The 20,502-nt window shown below is 34.2% G+C and overlaps 1 protein-coding gene across 2 annotated transcripts; it reads right to left on the bottom strand.

The window, feature by feature from the left end:
• Window positions 1-3,041: 3,041 nt before the first annotated feature.
• On the bottom strand, window positions 3,042-19,209 carry Lac (Lachesin). Of its 2 annotated transcripts, none has more exons than XM_053766085.2 (10): window positions 19,056-19,209; window positions 17,713-17,831; window positions 12,131-12,253; window positions 11,426-11,582; window positions 10,501-10,600; window positions 9,699-9,855; window positions 8,793-8,899; window positions 7,978-8,117; window positions 6,339-6,465; window positions 3,042-5,580 (listed from the first exon to the last, which is right to left on the bottom strand). In XM_053766085.2, the coding sequence occupies exons 1-10, from the start codon at window positions 19,108-19,110 to the stop codon at window positions 5,559-5,561; spliced, it is 1,107 nt and encodes a 368-aa protein (XP_053622060.1). In that variant the 5' UTR covers window positions 19,111-19,209; the 3' UTR covers window positions 3,042-5,558. The 2 variants fall into 2 exon arrangements, with proteins under 2 accessions (XP_053622060.1, XP_053622061.1); XM_053766086.2 differs by lacking the exon at window positions 19,056-19,209 and adding an exon at window positions 18,618-18,716.
• Between the last annotated feature and the right edge of the window lie 1,293 nt (window positions 19,210-20,502).

Genomic DNA, 20,502 nt, shown 5'->3' with positions numbered 1-20,502 from the left:
CCAGAGTCGCGATATTAAAATGAAATTGGGCTGGGCACCTGGCTAGAAGGAATGATGGAAGGTGGAGTACAGCTGTAACTGAGTGGTACCCCAGAACTGGAAAACGGAGCGTAGGACATCCGGCGGCTAGATGGGTCGACGATGTAAAGGAAATAGCAGGCAACAACTGGATGGGGATGGCCCAGGACAGAGATGGTTGGCGGAGACGGAAGGAGGCCTATATCCAGTAGTGGGTCACGGAGGGCTGCAAATGATTATGAATTTCAAACCATTCGTTCCTCGAGATAATAAAAATAATTAAACAAAAATAGTATCGCAATCCGGGAATCGGAACGCGCGGGAACGGAAAGGTGACAGGTGACAGTGACGTTTAATTATCGAAGCCCATACAGCCCAGCAGTAGGACAAACAGTTTTTACAAAAAAAAAAACAAATATTTTTCATACTTTTTTATTTAAACAAAAAAATCTACAAACATGGCGTCTAAAGGAAAAATGAGATTCGTAATACACAATAATAAGTTGTACAAAAATATCTATTGGGGAATTCATAATGTTACAAAACGCACGCAAACAAAAGCCACTAGATCATATTTGGTTCAAGATCAAACTTTATTCTCAAGTCGCCTTATGGCATCTGACACGAGTTTTTCGACTACCTACCGCTACAACACAATAGCGAACCAAACTGTCAAACTAGAGTGTAGTTTCCTCACAATGTTTTCCTCCACCGGAAGCAAGTGGTGGTCGATGGAAACTACAAAACATGAGTTAAGACTGTTGTACAAACTCACGTGGCACAAGTTGGATTCGAACCTGCGACCTTTCGGTCATAAGTGAACAGTTTCTACCACTCGACCGTCACCGCTTCAAATGAAGACGAAAAAAGATCTATTAAGTCGAAATGCTTTTTAAACGTGCGCGCAGTACACAGTATTTTATAAAAAAGCATACACACAAAATTACACAAGATGCCACTAAACAATAAATATACTTAAATTACGCAAAAAATGGATGGAATAATACAGTCCAAAAAATTTTGTGGAATGAATAATAAATTCCTTATTAAAAAATAAGCAACTTACAATTAATACATTGGTATAAAAAGTTAAAAACTACAATACATATACACATACCATCAAAAAGTCTAAATTGTAAAATAAGTCCTCGTAGTCTAAATTGTAAAATAAGTCCTCGTTCGCACGGGCGCATTTTAAACGTGCGTTCAAATATCGAGTGTCCGTTCAAACGGTAACGCTTTTTTATCGCGTTTTGTACGCTGTGCGTTGGTTGTTAGATTCAATGTCTAATGTCACATAAGTGGAAAGCGATAAAAATGCGCCAACGTCAGTACATAAACGCCCGTGCGAACGAGGTGTGACTTATGACATCCGAATTAGAATGAAGTTTATATTTCAAACTCTTCGAAGAAATATAAAATAATTCTTTACACACTGCATTTCGTTAAAAAATATATAATAATAAAATAATATTAGGCCCCAAAATATTGCTTTAGAACTCGCAATGTGATTTTCAATTTAAACCCTATGATGTGAACTGTAAGGTTCAAAATATATTGAACTGTGTGTTATTTTAAGCAAATTATGGATGTCAAGCTTTTGAAAAAATGTACGGTGCTACTTTTTTCTTTAGAACTAATGCAGTGATCTATAATGAAGAAAACAATAAATAAATAAAATAAAAATTAACACATCATACACAAGTCATATTTTGTGAACTTGTTACAAAATAATTACCATTTAAGTCTATATTTGTGTGTGTGTTGTCTTTCTAAAACTACAATACATAGAACTAATTCTAAAGTGGCATATGTAATAATTATTACATAATCATAATCAACCATTTGAGTGTTCGAAAGTAACATTCAATGCGATGTAAGCTTTTAAAACAATCAAGAAAATGTGACAAATCTAATCTAATCATATCATTAAAAACGATAAATAATTAAAAACGATTCCAGATAAAATTATGATGATAAAATGACGATGAGAAACTTCATAATATGGTAGATTATGACAATTGTATGACAATAAATAGTAGTAATAATTTCGCAACTCCTGGCTTTGTCTACCCGTAAGGGAATAAGACGTAGTGGATGATATAAATACGTAATAAATATGTAATGTTGTAATGAAATGCATGATGAATGAATGACACGATTAAAATTGCAAATTAAGGCGTCGCTCGTACGGGCGATTTTCCAACGCGCGTTATAGTCGTTGGAATAGACGATATGTGTATCAGTTTACACGGCAACGCTTTTTATCGCATTTTGAGCGCTGTACGTTGGCATATATGTTGTATGTCGAATGTCAAGAGTAAAGCGATTAAAAAGCGTCAACGTCGGCAGATTTTTCAACACCCGTGCGGACGAGAGGTAAAGTAAATAAAAAAATATTAATTTATGATTATATGTGACGATGTATATATAAATTTAATGGAGGTATATAACATGAAAAAGATAATCTTAACTGTTACAAAAGCTTATATATAACTGTAAGGGTTCCCTGTTCACTTCGGAATCATAAAAACAAAATGGCGGACAAAATATATCGACAGTGAAATGTTCATTACATTATGAAGTATTATAATATATATTATAATGGATTTTGTATTAGCACTATAGCTTGTGTTAAAATATAGCATCTGCAAAAACTATGGATTCCTATTGGACAAATTTTCACTTTATTTTTATTTATTTTCCGTTTTATCGAGTTTTACTACTAACACTGGGGCAAGATTTTAATCAAGTCGCCTAAAAGCTTCTGAGATGTGTTACCAGCGCCATCTAGTGGCAAGTAGACGCATAGTCAACCAGTGTGCAGGTTACTTCAGTATTCCCAGATGCAAGTGGTGGTCGATGAAAACTACAATACACGAGTCAGATTGGTATACAAACTCATTTGGCACGAGTAGGCTTCGAATATGGGACCTTTGGATTCAAAGATTTTAGAGTTTTATGGTTTCAGGGTTGCCAGATGGTAAGCAAACACAGAGTATTCTATATACAATGATTAAAAAAAAAAAACTTGTCTGATGAAATGGCTGTATATATAAAATATTTTGTATAATAATATTAAAGTACATACAGGTTGACTATTTATACATTGGCAATATTTCGTCAACACGCTCAGTCCATGATTCTGAACAACTTTTAGTATGGGGGTAACTCCGAAATCGCGAAAAAAAATTCAGCCGTTCTATACAAAATTAGATACCTAATGTATGGAACAGCTGATTTTTTGTTCGCGATTTCAAGGTTTCTTCCATACGAAAAGTTGTTCAGTACCATCGACCGACCATGTAGATAAATGCCAATGTAAAAAAAAAATACTTTGGACCAACCAACATAGATATAGAATGGTAAAAAAAAACTTTTCCAATGAAATGGCTGTATATAAAATGTTTTGTATAAAAATATTAAAGTACACACACATTATTAAATTCTAAGCTATACTTATAATAAATTGGTGTAATATTGTTATTTATCGTCGGTGTTTGTGATTCGGGCTTCGTCTTGACAGCCTATTTTAAAAGAGTAGAAAATAAATATGAGTTCGCCTCTTGTACGGCAGCACTGGGTGTAATCAACCAATCATGACCATTCCATTCGGTATTACAATGGCAAAAAATGTCGTACGTTCAAAATACTTTTTTCTACTCCTTATAAAAAAAACAGCATAAGCTTTTAACTTGTCGAGTGAGATTGTGTCAGATAGTGTTACACGAACTATGTGGGCGTCGCTGATGTTGATTATTATGGCTTGTCTAATTGACTTTTGAAAGTTTAACCCGCGGATTGGCCAATCGCGCATGCGCCACACAAAGTGCATATTGTTTTGACATCGATAAACTTTTAACAACAGTTATCCCAAAAACATGCAAGCGGGCTTTGGTGACTCATGGTGCACAAGACCTGATGGTGCACCTAGGATCGACTTTCGACGAGTGAACTGTGTGAACGGTTTACAGGTCGAATGCAACTAGACTTCTATTTTTGTGAAACCCTCACTTTTATGTTAGAGATTCTTATACCTTACATTCAGAATATCATTAGTATTTCTTACCAATATGGCCACGTAATCGCTCTTCTATATATATCCATATGTTTGGACAGGGATTAACGAGATTTCCGACAAATAAAAAGTCACCTTGACACTACAAAATGTCACCTTGAAAAAAATGGTGAAACACTTTTTTTAAGCAAATCTCAAAAATTCTACTACAAAAATGTCAATTGAAACTTCTATATCAATAAAATCACATTAATTCTTAAATTATTAGCTGCCTATATGTTTTTTTTGCTGCATTTTTATTCCTATTATGAGATTACATTTTTCTATACCTGTCATCATTTATTGCTTATATATGTATAAGCACATACAATAAAATAGACGCGCTTTTTATATATTTCAAGACATTTTCTATTACAATTACGTGATGGAGAAGAAACGAACACATATGTATAATGACAAATGCATAAAAATACTTCATCCCATAATATACAGGGAGTTTTTTTATTCACAGCACAAATTTTCAGTACATGTGATACAAAAGTAGACTTTCCATACTTAGTCTGATAGAGAAAATTAAATAAGAGAACCAAAAAAAAGTTGACATTTTGTTGACTCAGTTCCATCATTCGTAACTAGTCACAAAATTTGTGCAATGTATAAAAAAAACTGTATACAGGGTAACTGGTATCTAACGCATAACCTTCCAAAGGCGCATAAGGTACATAGAGACTAACATCCTTTGTTCTACGTTTTGTCTAAACGTAATAAATACAAAATATTTCCTTTTTTTAGTTTTAATGTTGTTTCTATAAAACGTTAACTCTACGTTCGATTCCGCTACATAACGCTACTGTACTGTCTCGTGTTGCTTGGCTATTACATACAGTTAACATGTGTAGAATCGCAAATTAGATTGAATTATTTATTCTATGAAAAAAAAAAAACTAAGAATCACGAAAAATCATAGAATAAAAGTTGCTTGTTTTGATGTACCCGAGTAGTCTTTAGGAGTTCTTGCGTTTGATACCAGTAACTCTGTATAGAAAAGAATTGTGTATTGTTCTGTACCGTGTATTTGTATTTGTGTACTTTTAATGCAATTATCATCAAATAAATTTAAAAAAATACATAACGAGTCGTGGCTTATTTAAATTGCTGAAACACACGCATCGACAGTTTTTTCTATATTTTTTTATGGTCATTTTGCGTGTACCAATTTTTGTTTTTAATTTTGTTAATGGTAAAGCTAGTGTTAAATAAACGTACAATCAACAGCACATCAACATACCCATATTCATTGCAAACTAGCCGCTATAACCGCGCCATAGAGGTCCACGCGGGGCGACTTGATGTGCTGTTGACTGTAACTCAATTCTGAACTTGGCATAAAAGCGCGTCTACCAGTCTTTTGAGTTAAAATACATAGAATAGACATACAAAAATTACAGAGATATGTATGTGATGTGTGCAAACCGAGTTAGGATACCCATAGACTAACGGGTCTGGTCTCAGGCCGCTGTAGTTAATGTCTGGTATTGGCGATTCTGAAATCAAATGTTTAATAATTAAATAACTATTGTGTATTCGGCCTATAGCCAACGATCGATATCATAATGCCGGCTCCACACTGTCGTCGAACAGTTCACCGAACTTTGGCGGGATTGCGGTATACACTGCTTGTTTCTCATTGCGGTAAATAAAAGCACTCATACCAACTAGGCAATGTTCACTCGCGTCGACTTATGGCGACAGCGTGGAGCTTACGTTATAGGCTGTCAAATGAAGAAAACTAAATGGCTGCAAACCTGGGTATTTGCCAACCAATCTATTTATATCATACGTAAAGTTTACCTACTTATTGTGAAATCGTTCTCATTTGGCACGTGACAACTAGATTACAATGTAAATTGCATGCAGGAATATTATACACTAGCTTTTGCCCACAACTTCGCATGTCAGTAATAATCCGTTTCACGTGGGTATTTCAGGAAATCCCTTCTTAGTGCTCCCCTACACTGTCCTGGGAACGTACACACTAAATTTCAGCTTTCTACGCCCAATTGTTTCGGCCGTGCGTTGTCTGTCAGTCAGTCACTCAGCAACGCAAGAGTTTTATATATATAGATTAGTCTGATTTGTAACATTTGGAAACATAAAAATACATTGGCAACATTGGCCCATAATCTTGACCATTTTATTTGGTATTGCAATAGCAAAAAAATATAATTCGCTGAAAATTAATTTTCTTCTCTTGACAGACAATAAAAAATATAAGAAATAAAAAGCTAAAACTAACAGATACCTTCTAAAAGCATACGCGGCGTACAATGCTAGTAGCGCAGTCATAGTTCCGACAGATGGCGCCAGAGTGACCACACCGTTGTACCGCGCTTGATCGCACGCGGGCGGACACACGGGCACGATCGTTTCTACGTAAAACGAGAACAGACACACACATCAAGCATGCCGTAATGGACGACCAGGAGAATAGATGGGATTTTTTTAATGATTTTTATGCTTAATTATGTTTGCTAATAAGCACACTAGCGCCGCCATCACATTTTTATCAATTTTATTTTATATCTTAAACACGTGATGGTGGCTCAAGTGTGCAGATACGATTTGCTATCATAATATACTATTGGTTTCGTCAATTCTTTTTTTAATTAGACAAATTAAAATTGCCTTTTACGAATAATATGTTAAGATTATTTTCCTGATGGTCCTAATATACATGCGCCGGCCTTACAACTCCGATTATGAACATTAAGATAAATAAAATCTGAGCCATAACACGAATTCAAAATATAAATTTATGGACCTCATTCATATAACATGCGATTCGCCCTAAATCACAATGCTCTGGATTGAAATATAAACAGACAAACAAAAAAAAAATAGTTTGAAACTGTTCAATGGATATGTTTTTAAAATGCCACTAAACTAAAATGCTCTTGAACCACAGACTGTAGACGGAAAACTATGGACTAACCCTTTCTCTTTCTTGTGTGAGCTTCGTTCCTATATAATATATACTTATATATTAGAAATACACGAATTGTAACAGAACAGTATGCAATACACAATGTACTTATCTTTCTTTACAGTCTGAATACACATGATCGTTGTGACGTCATCATCGGTCAATTAAGTCACAATGATTAACTTTTGGAAAGACCAAATAACGTCGTAAAAAATGTGCATTGTTTTCGTTATATGTTGAAAAACTACTTCTATTATTGTGACTTTTTTCACAATCGTTCATAAAATTGACATGACTACAGTACAGAGTAATTAATGTAAAGTCGTATAGTAAAACTCATTCTTGTCTTTGTTGAAATTTTAAAAATGACAGCGCGACCGCAGCGGTCGAAACGCTTCTGCGAACCACCCTTCTATAAGTGTGTGTTCAAAAATTTTATCCGGTAGTCTAGCTTGTAGTCGATAGTTTTCTTAGTCTTAGCCACAGACAAATCAAAAATTAATGTTAAAAAAACAATTCTAGCTCTAAATCATGGACGGAAAAAAAAACATAACTACAGATATTATATTAACGGGACTTAGCACGAACCCTTTTTATTCAATGTTGCGACTTTAATAGTCGTGGAAATATCAGCATCATATTTTTTCTTTTTTTTTAATTATTTTCTTGTTTTAAAATATTACATAATAAAGGTTCATAGTAAGTCGTGTAGTTATGTGTTCAAAGCTTCAAAGTTTAAAAAACACTATAAAAAAACATCTTTGAAAATAATAATGAAATGAAAAAATTCTGGAATCGAGCGGGAACTGAAACCGCGCCCCTGTGCTATCCTATATAGCTATCGATTCAATTCCCGCTCGATTCCAGAATTTTTTCATAAATAATCATTTTCAAAAATAAGTTAAAAAAAAAACATGTGTGACATGTTTATCAGTCAGTCCATATAAAGACAGCTCACCAAACAACTGCACGTGTCCCTCGTCGGAGCCCAGCTTATTCTGCGCCTTGCACGTGAACGTGCCATATTGTTTCTTCTCTATGGTCAGGACGCGTATTGTCGTGTCTGTGAACTCGTCGGCCGTCGCGAAGTGGGATATCCTGAAGTTGCGACATGACATAAATGAATGAATGAATGAATGAAAACGCAAGCCGCAAGTGGTACATATAACACTTTTATGTAAAATTGTTATGCTAATTGTGTGGTACCAAATAAATAGCTTTTCTTTCTATATTTCAATCTTTCATTGTTTTCAGAGATAGGTTATTCCATTCAATGCGTGATAAAAAAATCATGTCCTTGCTGTAAACCGTTGAGATCCACCGCTGGGAGCCGTTCCTGGGTGCATCACCACGTCATTATAAAGGATCTCATCTTAATAAAGGAATGTCATCCAAACTGAACGTGTGTACAAAACTTCAAAATTGAGCTACCAGATTCCAACTGAAGATATGTATATTATATACAAAAGTATAATATCATCAAAAGTATATACTATCATAAAAATGAGAGCGATTTTACAGTTGTAAAACAGCAAAAATATCATTAATACATTTATTTTATTAATGACGACCTCGGTGGCGCAGTGATAAGGTTCTTGCCACCGATCTTGCAACTGAAAATGATCTTTTTCTGATTAGCCCGGGTCTTGGATGTTCTATATATGTATTTGTTATAATATATATGTTGAGTTAGTATCTAGAACTTACTTTGGGGCTAGCTCAATCTGTGTGTTTTGTCCTAATATATTTATTTATTTATCAATATTTCCTTACCTATAATGTTGGTTGTTGGACAGTTCGAACTCGTCCTTCAGCCATGTGATAGCAGGGGGCGGGTACGCCTCCACGTGACATTCCAAATCCATGTCGTATTGCAGAGCCTACGAACAATTCATAGTACATTATTACATCAAGATAGTGAATTGAAGCATTTTTAAAGAGGGGTGTTATAAGTTTGACCGCTAAGTGTGTCTGTATGTCTTGTCTGTGTACGTGGCACCGTGTAGCTCATCAACGGGAGAACCGATTTGGATACGGTTTTTTTTATTTGATAGCTAATTGTTAGATATTTCAAATAAGGCTTAACCGATTTTTTTGCCCCACGAACCTAAAAATTCTATTGACACATCCTTCGCTTCATAGTCGTATTCCTCGTGGCTGAGGCTCGTGGTCATTACGTGGAATTAAACAAATATAACAACTTTCTTGGCATTTGTAATGGAGTGGTTTGCCATTGCCTTCTCCATTTCACACACAAATTAATTAGAATCAATCAGTGTGCAGGTTTCCTCACGATGTTTTCCTTCACCGGAAGCAACTGGTGGTCGATGAAAACTACAATACATGAGTCAGATTGGTATACAAACTCATGTGGCAAGAGTAGGATTCGAACCTGAGACTGATCCACAGGCGGGGGTAATTAACCATTACACTACCCCCGCTTCAGACCCTGCATAATTTTTAAATTTCATCATCAAACAAACAAACAAACAAACAAACAAACAAACAAACAAACAAACAAACAAACAAACAAACAAACAAACAAACAAACAAACAAACAAACAAACAAACCACATACATACAAAAAATGTATTTTCCCCCCACATACATATATACATACATACATACAAAAAATGTATTTTCCCCCCAAGTAGAATTGTATCTGTTCACTGAACTTACCTGGCCAAGCCTAGGTCTAGGCACGGTGACTACTGGAGCAAACTCCACTTCCAGATTAATATTTCTCCTAGCCCCTTTGCCTACTCCATTCTCGGCCACACAATAGTATGTACCGCGGTCCTCTTTATGTATATGTGTGATCTTCAGAACGTTGCCGCTGAAAAATTACGGTCATTTTAAAATAGGACACACAAATTTGACACTAGGTTAAATTAAATTATATTAAAAAACTGTAATTTCTGGAAGAAATTTCTATTTGTTAGTTTTATACTTTTATGTTGTGTACATAAATCTATATTATAAGCGTTTATGAATTTGTATGTTTGAGGCGGGTAATCTCCGAAACTACCGAACCAATTACGAAAATTCTTTCACCATCACAAAGTACATTACATTATCCAAGATTGATATAGAGGCTATATTTTATTTCAAAATTCCCACGGTAGCGAATTAGGTAGAAAATAAAGTTATCGAGCAATTTTTTTTTTATCATAAAATAATCTAGTCCCGAATGTATGTAAAAATCTATCTACTGTCTTTTTTATATTGAACACATGTATTTAGTAAAAAAAAATGCAATGTGTGATTGTTAGAAGACAAGAAATGTTGATAAAGTCGTCGCGAAGCCATGTTCACGTAACATAATCAAGCTTTAAATTTTGTTATGGTTTTATAACCAGCGCGACGTCTCTTTGGGGATGCTATTGCTGCCTATCAGCAGTTAAGGCAGTTAAGGCGCTAGAGAATATAATAACTATTATAAGGCGGGACCACACGTCACATATTTAATTATAAGTCTTACTTGTAAATGGACCCTCCTGTGGGCAAGATAGCGTTGTTTTCGCGGCGCCAATAGATCTTTGGGGGCGGGAACCCACCCGCGTAACAATTCATCTGGGCACCTGTTATATTTCATTTTTAATTAAAATTTTATCGCACAAAATTATACAAAAAATACACATGGCATTCTCTACAAATCTATACTATTATTATATAGAGGTAAGCGTTTGTGAGTTATGTTTGAGGCCGGTAATCTTCTAAACTACAAATATTTCACAATTAGAAAGGTACATTATCCAAGATTGCTAAGGCTTTATTTTATCTCAAAGTTCCCACGGGAGTGAAGCCCCGGGCAACATCTAGTCAACCATAAGACAAAACAGTACCTCTGTTTGGTGGTTGACCAGTGTCATGGTGCTACCCTATTGCAAATTATAATTAACAAGTAGCACGGTTAAAACCACAATAAACTATACACCTAACCTTCCTTAGGAATGACATTGTCTATTGCAGAAAACAAACAAACACTTTCCTATTATTAATATTAGGAATTTAGCATAAGTTCTTGAATTAATAATTAAAACAATGTTTTTATACGAACACACAGCCTTTTACTCACTCGAGAGAGAAACAGAATGGATAGAAGTTATAATGATAGAATCATAGACTTAATTATAGTTTTAATTATTATCTTAGTGCCTGACATACATTTCTACCTAGTGGCGCTATTGTGTATATGACTAATCAGTATATATAAAACTCTTCTGTCACTGAGTGGCTGACAGACAACGTACAGCCGAATCTACTGGGCGTAGGAAATAAAGATTTGGCCCGGAAATCCCTGAAATTCCCAAGGGGAAACGGATTTTTACTCACATACGGAGTTGTGGGCAAAAGCTAGAATTTCAAATTATTTCGATAACAATGACTTAACGAGTTCTACTCACTTTCCCCCTCGCTAGCGACAAGAGACCGGGTGGAGTTGTCAGATATGATGGGTGGTCTTCGCACTTGGAGTTCCACCTCCGCTGTGATCTTGTTGGTCAGGGAGATCAACACTTGGCACTGGTACCAGCCCGCGTCGTTCTCCTGAATGTCTTTTATCTGTCAAAAATACATTCGTTTCAGAAAAATAATAACTTGAAAAGAAATTACATTATTTCACTCTAGTTTCCACTAGGAGTGACGTCACAACGTGCTAAAATGTTCACTAAGAAAGCTATGTTTGTTCGACAGCTACATTAAATTTTACGTTTATGGTGATGACTTCTTAATAAAAGTTGTTACAAAATTTTAGTATTTTATGATGGTTAAATTGATTTTTAAAATTTCACACTTTTTCAAAATGGACTTTCCTCCAGCCAACTTTAAATCTTCGTATTTAGATCCAGCTGCATTGTTACAGTCTATGAATGATGATAATGATAATAATAATGATAATGATAATAATGATAATGATAATAAATATATATATTTTATTTAGATTATACATATATTTTATAAATTTCTGACCCTGTCAACTAGTCTATTGTGGATGATAAGACGTTAAGCGCCGACGGGAATTCGATCCTAATCAATAAAGTTAATTTATATTAGGAATTTTGCCCAGCAGTGGGACTCAAACAGCTAATAAGAAATAAAAAAGGACTTACCGAAAGTGTGTAGGTGGCGGTAGCATCGTCATATCTTAGAGAGAAGCGAGAATCCCTCAAAATGAGACCAGCATTCGTTGACAACGGTATAGACTCCGTTGTTCTCAGTCTGTCATATTTTACCTGAATATAAAAACGACAAATTGTTAAACTAGTTACATATATCATAAAAAGAAGTAGCGTCTGCCCCTTTGTATAATAATAAATAATAATAATAATTTATTTTCAAAAACTAGTTTACATAATAACTCTTTTTTGATTGATGCCTCCTTTTAAGCATTACGCCTGTGCCAGGAGACATCGCTCTTCCACAACTCAATTTATATTTATTTATAAGTATATATGTAGATATAAGTATAAGTATAATTCCATAGGAAGCCATAATGTACCAAGATTTAAACAAGACTAAAATTTTAACAACTTAAGACCAACTTAAATATTACTTAAAAATAATGTTAACCTGTATTTCACCTAATTCAATAAACTTTCAATTTCCTCATAACTAAGCAGTTTCACCCATTCAACTATCCTATCCTTGCATTGAAGATATGATAATGGATATATATTTAACTGTTTATTTATTTTATTATATAATAATTGTATGAATCACCATAAATGATTGTATGAATCACCAATAGAGTGATTCTTGAGTAAAATGTAGTTGTTTAATTTATTATGGTTACCCGATATATACCCGAGCGAAGTCGGGACGGGCTGATAGTCCCAAGTCCCAACGAATGCGAAGGTAAGTTTGTTTATGACCTCTTCACGCATTATCTACTGTACCGATTGTTATGAAATTTGGTACACGGGTAGAAAATAACCTGGAATATCACATAGGGTACTTTTAGGGTAGGGTAGATAGGTTTTTTTAGGGTAGTAACATTCCCGAGGAGGGTTGACGTCTAACAAACGACTAAAATTTTAGGATTTACGTATTTTTTATTTTGCGCTGACCTTGTGGCTTCGTGGCACCACAGCCCCGAATGTAAGTTGAGAGTGAAACAGACAACCCACATGATTTTATGAAAGCGGTTACAAATACAGGGCTATACGAGGTCTTTGTGTACATCGTGATCGTCCTCTTAATAATCACTTAATTTTTTTTAATTCGGCCTAGCTCTACTTTTGATTTAGTGCAATTAGAACCTAATTCCATCGCAATAAATATCAAAATCACATAAACTGGTAAAGTATAACAAAGCTTAGACATACGACCCTAGTACATCCACCAATATCAGTTAAATTGTATCAACCTGCTACCCTATACTCAACTTAATGGATTAAATAAATATTTATGGTATTCTTTTCTCTTCACCATTAGCAATTGATCGTATAGGCGGTCTGTGACAACTTCTTGTTACGTCCTCTACTGGATATGACTAATTCTGGAAATTATTCATCTGAACTGGGTATCGCTCGCGACTCCGCCCGCGGCATAAATTAGCCTATGTCGCTCACAAACTACATCCATAAAATTCACCTCAATTTGACTTATTTGGGGTCACCTCAGGTTGATTAATGGACTTTTAAAATTAGTAAAATTTATATGTAGCATGGAAGTAGGGTATGGATTTTTGTGAACATGAGATTTACGCCTCATTTATGCGAAAAATATCCCGAAACCGATTTCTACGTGTAATATTCACTATCCTGCATTATTTTAGAGATTTAAGGTCTGTATAGACCGTATGCGTAATCCTCTGTAGTGGAACAGCGGGTGGCTGGTGAGGAAGCAAGAGGGAAAACGTTCGGATGAGAGAGACAGTGGGTTGCTGCGATACCTAAGTCCGCAATCTATCTATATAAAACGCAAAGGTCAAACTACTGGACCGATCGGGCTGAAATTTGGCATGCAGATAACTACTATGATGTAGGCATCTGCTAAGAAAGGATTTTTCAAACTTCATCCTCTAAGGGGTAAAAAGTTTGTATGGGGAAACCAGAAGAGTCAGAAAATTTCACTGAAGGGATAATCACGCGAGCGAAGCAGCGAGCAAAAGCTAGTTCCATGTAAACAAACTTATCCCGCAACGCATTTTGTTGTGGTATCGCACTAGAGCGTTTCGAACGTCGCGGGTCGTTGCGGCCGCGCTGTACCATGGTTCAAATTATAACAAACACTGAATTATTTTTTCTATGTGACAATAAAATAATTAATCTATACTGGGGTAATGACAAATTTATGATTGATTTTGGAAACGATTCCTACCTCGAGAAAATAAGACTGATCGTATAATGACAGCGCGGCCGCAGCTTTAAGAACATGATAAACTATTATTATAAAGAGGTAAACGTTTGTGTGTTTGAGACGGGTAATCGCCGAAATTACCGAACCGATTTCAAAAAGTCTTTCACCATTAGAAAGATACATTATCCAAGATTGTTATAGGCTATATTTTATTTCTAAATTCCTACGGGAGCGAAGCCCCGGGCAACACATAAACATTTAGTATTATATATACAGGGTCTGGTATCAAACGCATAACCTCCTAAAGACTACTTGGGTACATCAAAACAAGCAACTTTCGTATTTTTTTTTCCATATAATAAACAAAATCGAATTTGCGATTCTACACATCTCTATGTAATAGCCAATGAACACGAGTTCAGTAGCGCAGCGGAATCAAACATAGAGTTCGTTTTTTATCGAAACGACAAAACTAAAAAAAGTATATTTTTTATTCATTATTTTTAAACAAAATCGTAGAACAAAAGATATTAGTTTTTATACCTAACCGATTTCAAAAATTATTTCACCATTAGAAAGGTACATTATCCAAGATAGTTATAAGCTACATTTAATCTCAAAATTCCCACGGGAGCAAAGCCCCGGGCAACATATAGTTGTTGATAAAAAATGAACTCAACGCTATTTATAGTATAACAGGCCAGGCAAGATACTCTAAGACCTACTGTAAAAAGGGCAATTTAATTCTAAACTTAGACGTATAGTGGGTTGTGTACATTAGACAACACATATTAACTTCCCAAATTCATTGAAAATTCGCCCCTATTACTACGGCATAAAGAAGGAGTCATGTATAACTCGACAAGCGACAATACTCTAGTTACTTGTTTTTATTTAGTTGTACACAAGATTAAATGAAAGCAGTTATCTATGTTAACTAATATTTTAAATGCGAACCGTTGTGTTTTCGCGAGTAAACCATTGGGTCGATTTTGGTGAAATTTGGAATAAATAGTTCATGACCCGAGGTCATACATAAGGTACCGCGAGCGGAGCTGCGGACAACAGTAATGGTATTAAATACAATCATGTTTATCACCTCAATAAATCTTCTTGAAACTTCTAAATAGGGGTTCGGAGAAGGACACAAACTTCCATAACAAAAAAGTACTGTTCCCATGGGCAATTCACGCGGGCGAAGCCGCGTGTTTTTAGGATAAAACCGCGCTTTAAGTGTCAATTGTGTCCGAGATTATATCCTGTATATCAAAATCTTAAATAGTCAATTTATGAATCAAAGTCCCAAATTGACTGACAATAGAACGACGATAATGTATTATTGTGAATGTCTCATGATACATTTGATACGGCCATTAAATACAGGAATAAATAATGAATATTACGGCGTAGACAGAGTCACAAATGAAATAGTTGCTAGTGTCGTTTCCCATAAAACTGCTTTCCGCTATTTTCATCCTGGATAATGCAAAAAAAGTATGTAATCCTACAAATATTATAAATGCAAAGTTTTTTTGAAGATCTACTGGACGGATTGTTATGAAATTTGGAATAACACATGGGGTACTTTTTATCCCGAAATTCACACGGGAGCGCGGCTTGTTATTTATAATTTTGAAAATTCTATGGACACAAGATGCGCGTCTATTTCCCTATATCGATTCTATAAAATGATATTAACATTAAAAAAAACATTATCACGTTTTCCGCTGCGAATATAGGCATTTATAAACTTTGTATGTATGTGGTTGCAATCTACAACAAGCTACCTGAAGATATAAAAACAAAAAAAAAGGGATTAAAATCTCTTCTAAACGTAAATACTTTGTTATGTTAGTAATTTTCATTATTATTATTTTTAATTTATTTAACACAAACAGTCATAAATACAAATTACACACATATATAGTTTCTGAAAGTGTCTAGTATTATTATAATAACATTGAGTATTATAAACTGCATGATATGGTAAAAAATAGAAAACGACAAAGTGTAAACATTCTAAACAATTCTTCACGATTTTTCAGCAAACATTTTTTACTCTACTAACATTATACTTAAATGGCGATAACTTGCGAGGATGTATGTGTGTAATGTATGTTTGTTACACTTTCAAGCAAAATCTACTGGACGGATTTTTATGAAATTTGGTACACGAGTAGAACATAATTATAGTAGTAAGTTTAACTTTAATTTTAATTATTTTCAATTGCTATTTTGGAGATATTTTTTTATAGTATAATGGGCAAACGAGCGTGCAGGTCGCCTGATGGTAAGCAAACACCGCAGACCGTGGACACCGGCAAACCGTTACGGGTCACCGGTGCATTGCCGACTTTTTGTGAAAGCGATAAACTCTTTTCTTGAAAGTCCTTATTTTATTTGTTGGTAGGTAAAAGGAAGTAAGTATTAAAAAAAAAACAAATCTGTGACTCAGATCACAAACAAAACGAACAATAGAATGATCATAAAAATTACAAGCCCACATATTGTAACATTTGGTTCGCCTATTAAATATATATGGATGAATGAATACGGGGAGAAAGGGACAGGATGTGATATAATTTACATCACTAGTTCTGTGTATGCCCTTTTGTTGATTGCTCGACTTTGGCTGTGACTCAGTATTCTTATGTAAAAGTATGGCTATTGGTTTTGGGGTTCCCCCTACTTTAACAAGTTTTTTTTATGAAAATGTCATTTCTGTCAAAAGCTTTTATTGTCAGAGACATCTTAATGCACTAAACGCGTATGCCTGGGCCCGTTATTTTAAACCATAAAACGGTTTCATTTTTTAAAAAATAGTTTGTCTTTATAACTAGTTGTTCGCTATATCTCTGCGAACTGAGACCTCGCAAACACAATAAATTTTTACAAAATTTTGAATATTTTAGAAACGACTGAACCGATTTTGCCTTACGAACTTTCTATTGCCATATCCTACATACCATTTAAATTTCATCAAAATCGGACCAACGGTTCGAAAGTTATCGCGTTACAAACATACATACAAAAAATGAATTTTTGCTCCAAGTAGAATGTGTGAAGTTTTAATCTCAACAAAAATTATTATACTGATTTACAAATGCAAATTATAATCTAAAGATTTTTTTAAAATAAATTTGAAATCATATGTTGCAAATTTTCAAAAATAGGATACCCATAATCTTATTTTTTGTATGAAAAATAGACAAGTATTGATCATACAAAAAATCCTTGGGATCTCATAATATATTTAAGCCATTTGTCCATAACTTTTTCTAATTTGATGCAATAAAAAATTAACACAAACAAATATTTAAGGGTACAAATATTTTTCTCTCTTTGTTAGTCTGAGTGGCCGGTATATATACCTGTTAGAAAGTAATCTTACCCATATAACTGGGTACTCGTTGGCATAATGCACCGAGCAATCGAGGTCCACCTGCCCGCCGATGTCCCTGATCTGCTCCTGGGTGATGTGGGATATGGTCGGTGTCCTCTGTCCATATGCTGAGAATATAGACATTATAAGTACCTTTAGAATAAAATTAAAAAGATACCTTTTAAGTGTATTCAATAGTCGTGAAGTTGCGGCAGTCAGTATATACTTATTTTTTAATTTTGTCTACTTTTAATGCATAATTATATTAATATTATTTATTTGTAATTTAACATTCTTTTTTCCGATTTGAACCAATTCCAAAAATTCTTTCACCATTAGAAAGGTACATTATCCAAGATTGCTATAGGTTATATTTTATATCAAAATTCGCACATGAGCGAAGCCCCGGACAACATCTATATGATAATAAAAAGCTCACGAGACACACATCTGTTTGAGATTGCTGATATATAGTGTGTCAACAGCATGAGTCTTTTGTTATAGGATACAATCTTTACTATGGGGTTGCTTTTGAAAATGGAATGCCAGTTTGAATAAAATATTGCATACCTATATAAGTTTACAACACTCACACTTGCTTTACTGTGAAATGGAACAAAAAAATAGAAGCTAACAACTCTGATAGGTACAAAAATATCTTTTGATAACATCTGTGTTATAAAGGTAAAGATCTTCTACCAATAACTTAAGAATCTGACATAGCTTAAGATTTTACTATATACTATAACTACTCTGAAATTATTTTATTAAATCTGAAACACAAGAAACGCCAGTGACTAAAAATGCCGCTAAAAGATCAATAATGATCATTAAGCGCTATTAACAACTCGAAAAGCTCACAAATTGTTTAACAAGCATCTATTTATTACAACAAAAGGTAATTTATGGCTTACACTTATCGCCCCTCGGCATCAGCTCAATGAAGCGAAAAGCTTCGATTTTGAAAGGGTGAAATTTGTACCCTATAATTTTAGTGTCTGTCACGACAAAATAAGTTAAAAAGTGCAGATGTTTTTATAATTTTGTAACTAATACCGGACATTTACATTATTTTCAACGAACTATTGATATTTTAACAAAATCACACAGATTCTTATTCATGTGAAATACCTACCTACATATGAACGTGATTTAATTTATAATATTGACAATGTACGTGATTATTTAAGCATTTAGAAAATAGGGCGTTCCGTTTTTGCAAGCACAGAGCAAACAAAACAACATTTTATAGTAATTAACATCACCCATTCAATGTAGGAAAGATGTGAAAGTACGCAGTAATAACTGAAAAATACACATTTATAGTAAACTTAAATGTTCAAGTAACTTACCAATAGAAACATAGCATAGAAATAATCCAACTATACTCGATTTTAACAACTCCATCGTCGAAAACAATGCTTCACCACACCTCTCAACAAAAAAACTTTAGTTTGATTTGCCGTTGTCGCTTGGTCGGTTTGAATGAGTCTGTGAATGAATGAGTCACGCACTTGAATGAAAGCGGCAATACGAACGAAAATAAAGAATGAAATAGTGATGTCAATTGTGTTGTCATGATCAAAAGATGATTAAAAGATGAATACTGTCAAATATTTAAAATTTGTACCTAGTTACTATTTCTAAAGTAATTTCGTCACGCAGTCACATGAAGAACCGGCGGTTCCGAATGAAGTTAAGTTAGGGCGGATTCGTAAAGTATTACTTGGTGCTCTTCACCTATCTTCACACCAAAAATACATTGCTTCGTTTTGACATGAAAAACGAAGAAACAAGCCCATGAGCACACTTTCACATATTTATAACTATACTAGAAGTTGCCCTGGGCTTCACTTCCGTGGGAATTTTGAGATAAAATAATATAGCATATAGCAATACTTGGATAATGTAACTTTCTAATAATGGTGAAAGAATTTTTGAAATCATTTCGGTAATTTCGGAGATTACTCCCTCAAACATACAAATTCACAAACGCTAGCCTCTTTATAATAATAGTATATTATTCCACATTTTGATGTAATGTGATGTTTATATTTTAAAGTAGTTAGTTAGGGTGTTAGTTAATGTGTATTTCCATTTAAATCAAATAGATACATAAACATATTTTATTCACCAATATACTATAGTGTTATGCTTACCAATATTTTTATTGAAGGCTGTCTGTGTTTTAGGTATTTAATATCAACTTAAATTGACAACCAGACGTAGCAGACCTACCAACTCCAAATTATGCCAAATGTTTTCTCAAAATAAAATTTAATATGAAAAATTTTTAGAATGGCAACATTATTCAACAAAGCAATATTCAAATCGAATGAGTTGAATGAATGAATATATTAATTTGACAATTGCCACACCCTCGTCGGTAAAAAAATTACAGTGACATCTAGTTGTAAAAAGCTAACATTACAATATCCTGTAGAAAATTGTGCTTGATGCAAGTATTCAATAACAGAGGGCGCAGTTTTATTACGTACAGTGACATCTATTGGTGAAAAGTTATAACCAAGGAACTATTTTACAATATGGTTTTTGAGAACTATTCAATAACAGTCTGTGGGCGTCTTGACTAAGTTTTTTCAATGAAAGAAGAAGAAATTAAAAATTATCAAAGAAAAAGAGATAAAGTAAAAAAGAGATAAAGTATTAGTTACTTCGAAAATAATAAGTAATTAGTCCAGTCGACAGTTTAAACACGTAAATTATTTCATCAATCTGCTAATCTAATGCGAGCCACACTTACGCCGAACTCCAAGTTCGTGAACACGTGCTGACGCC

Source organism: Plodia interpunctella, chromosome 28 (assembly GCF_027563975.2).
Source record: "Plodia interpunctella isolate USDA-ARS_2022_Savannah chromosome 28, ilPloInte3.2, whole genome shotgun sequence".
In the NCBI taxonomy this organism is placed as follows: domain Eukaryota; kingdom Metazoa; phylum Arthropoda; class Insecta; order Lepidoptera; family Pyralidae; genus Plodia; species Plodia interpunctella.
This window is presented reverse-complemented; position numbering and strand designations above follow the sequence as displayed.

Coding starts and splice junctions, on each gene's coding strand:
- Lac (XM_053766085.2), bottom strand. CDS start 19,110: ATGGAGTTGTTAAAATCGAGTATAGTTGGATTATTTCTATGCTATGTT. Junction 11,583..12,130: donor CCGCCACCTACACACTTTCG/GTAAGTCCTTTT, acceptor TATTTTTGACAG/ATAAAAGACATTCAGGAGAA. Junction 6,466..7,977: donor GGGACACGTGCAGTTGTTTG/GTGAGCTGTCTT, acceptor CGTTTTACGTAG/AAACGATCGTGCCCGTGTGT.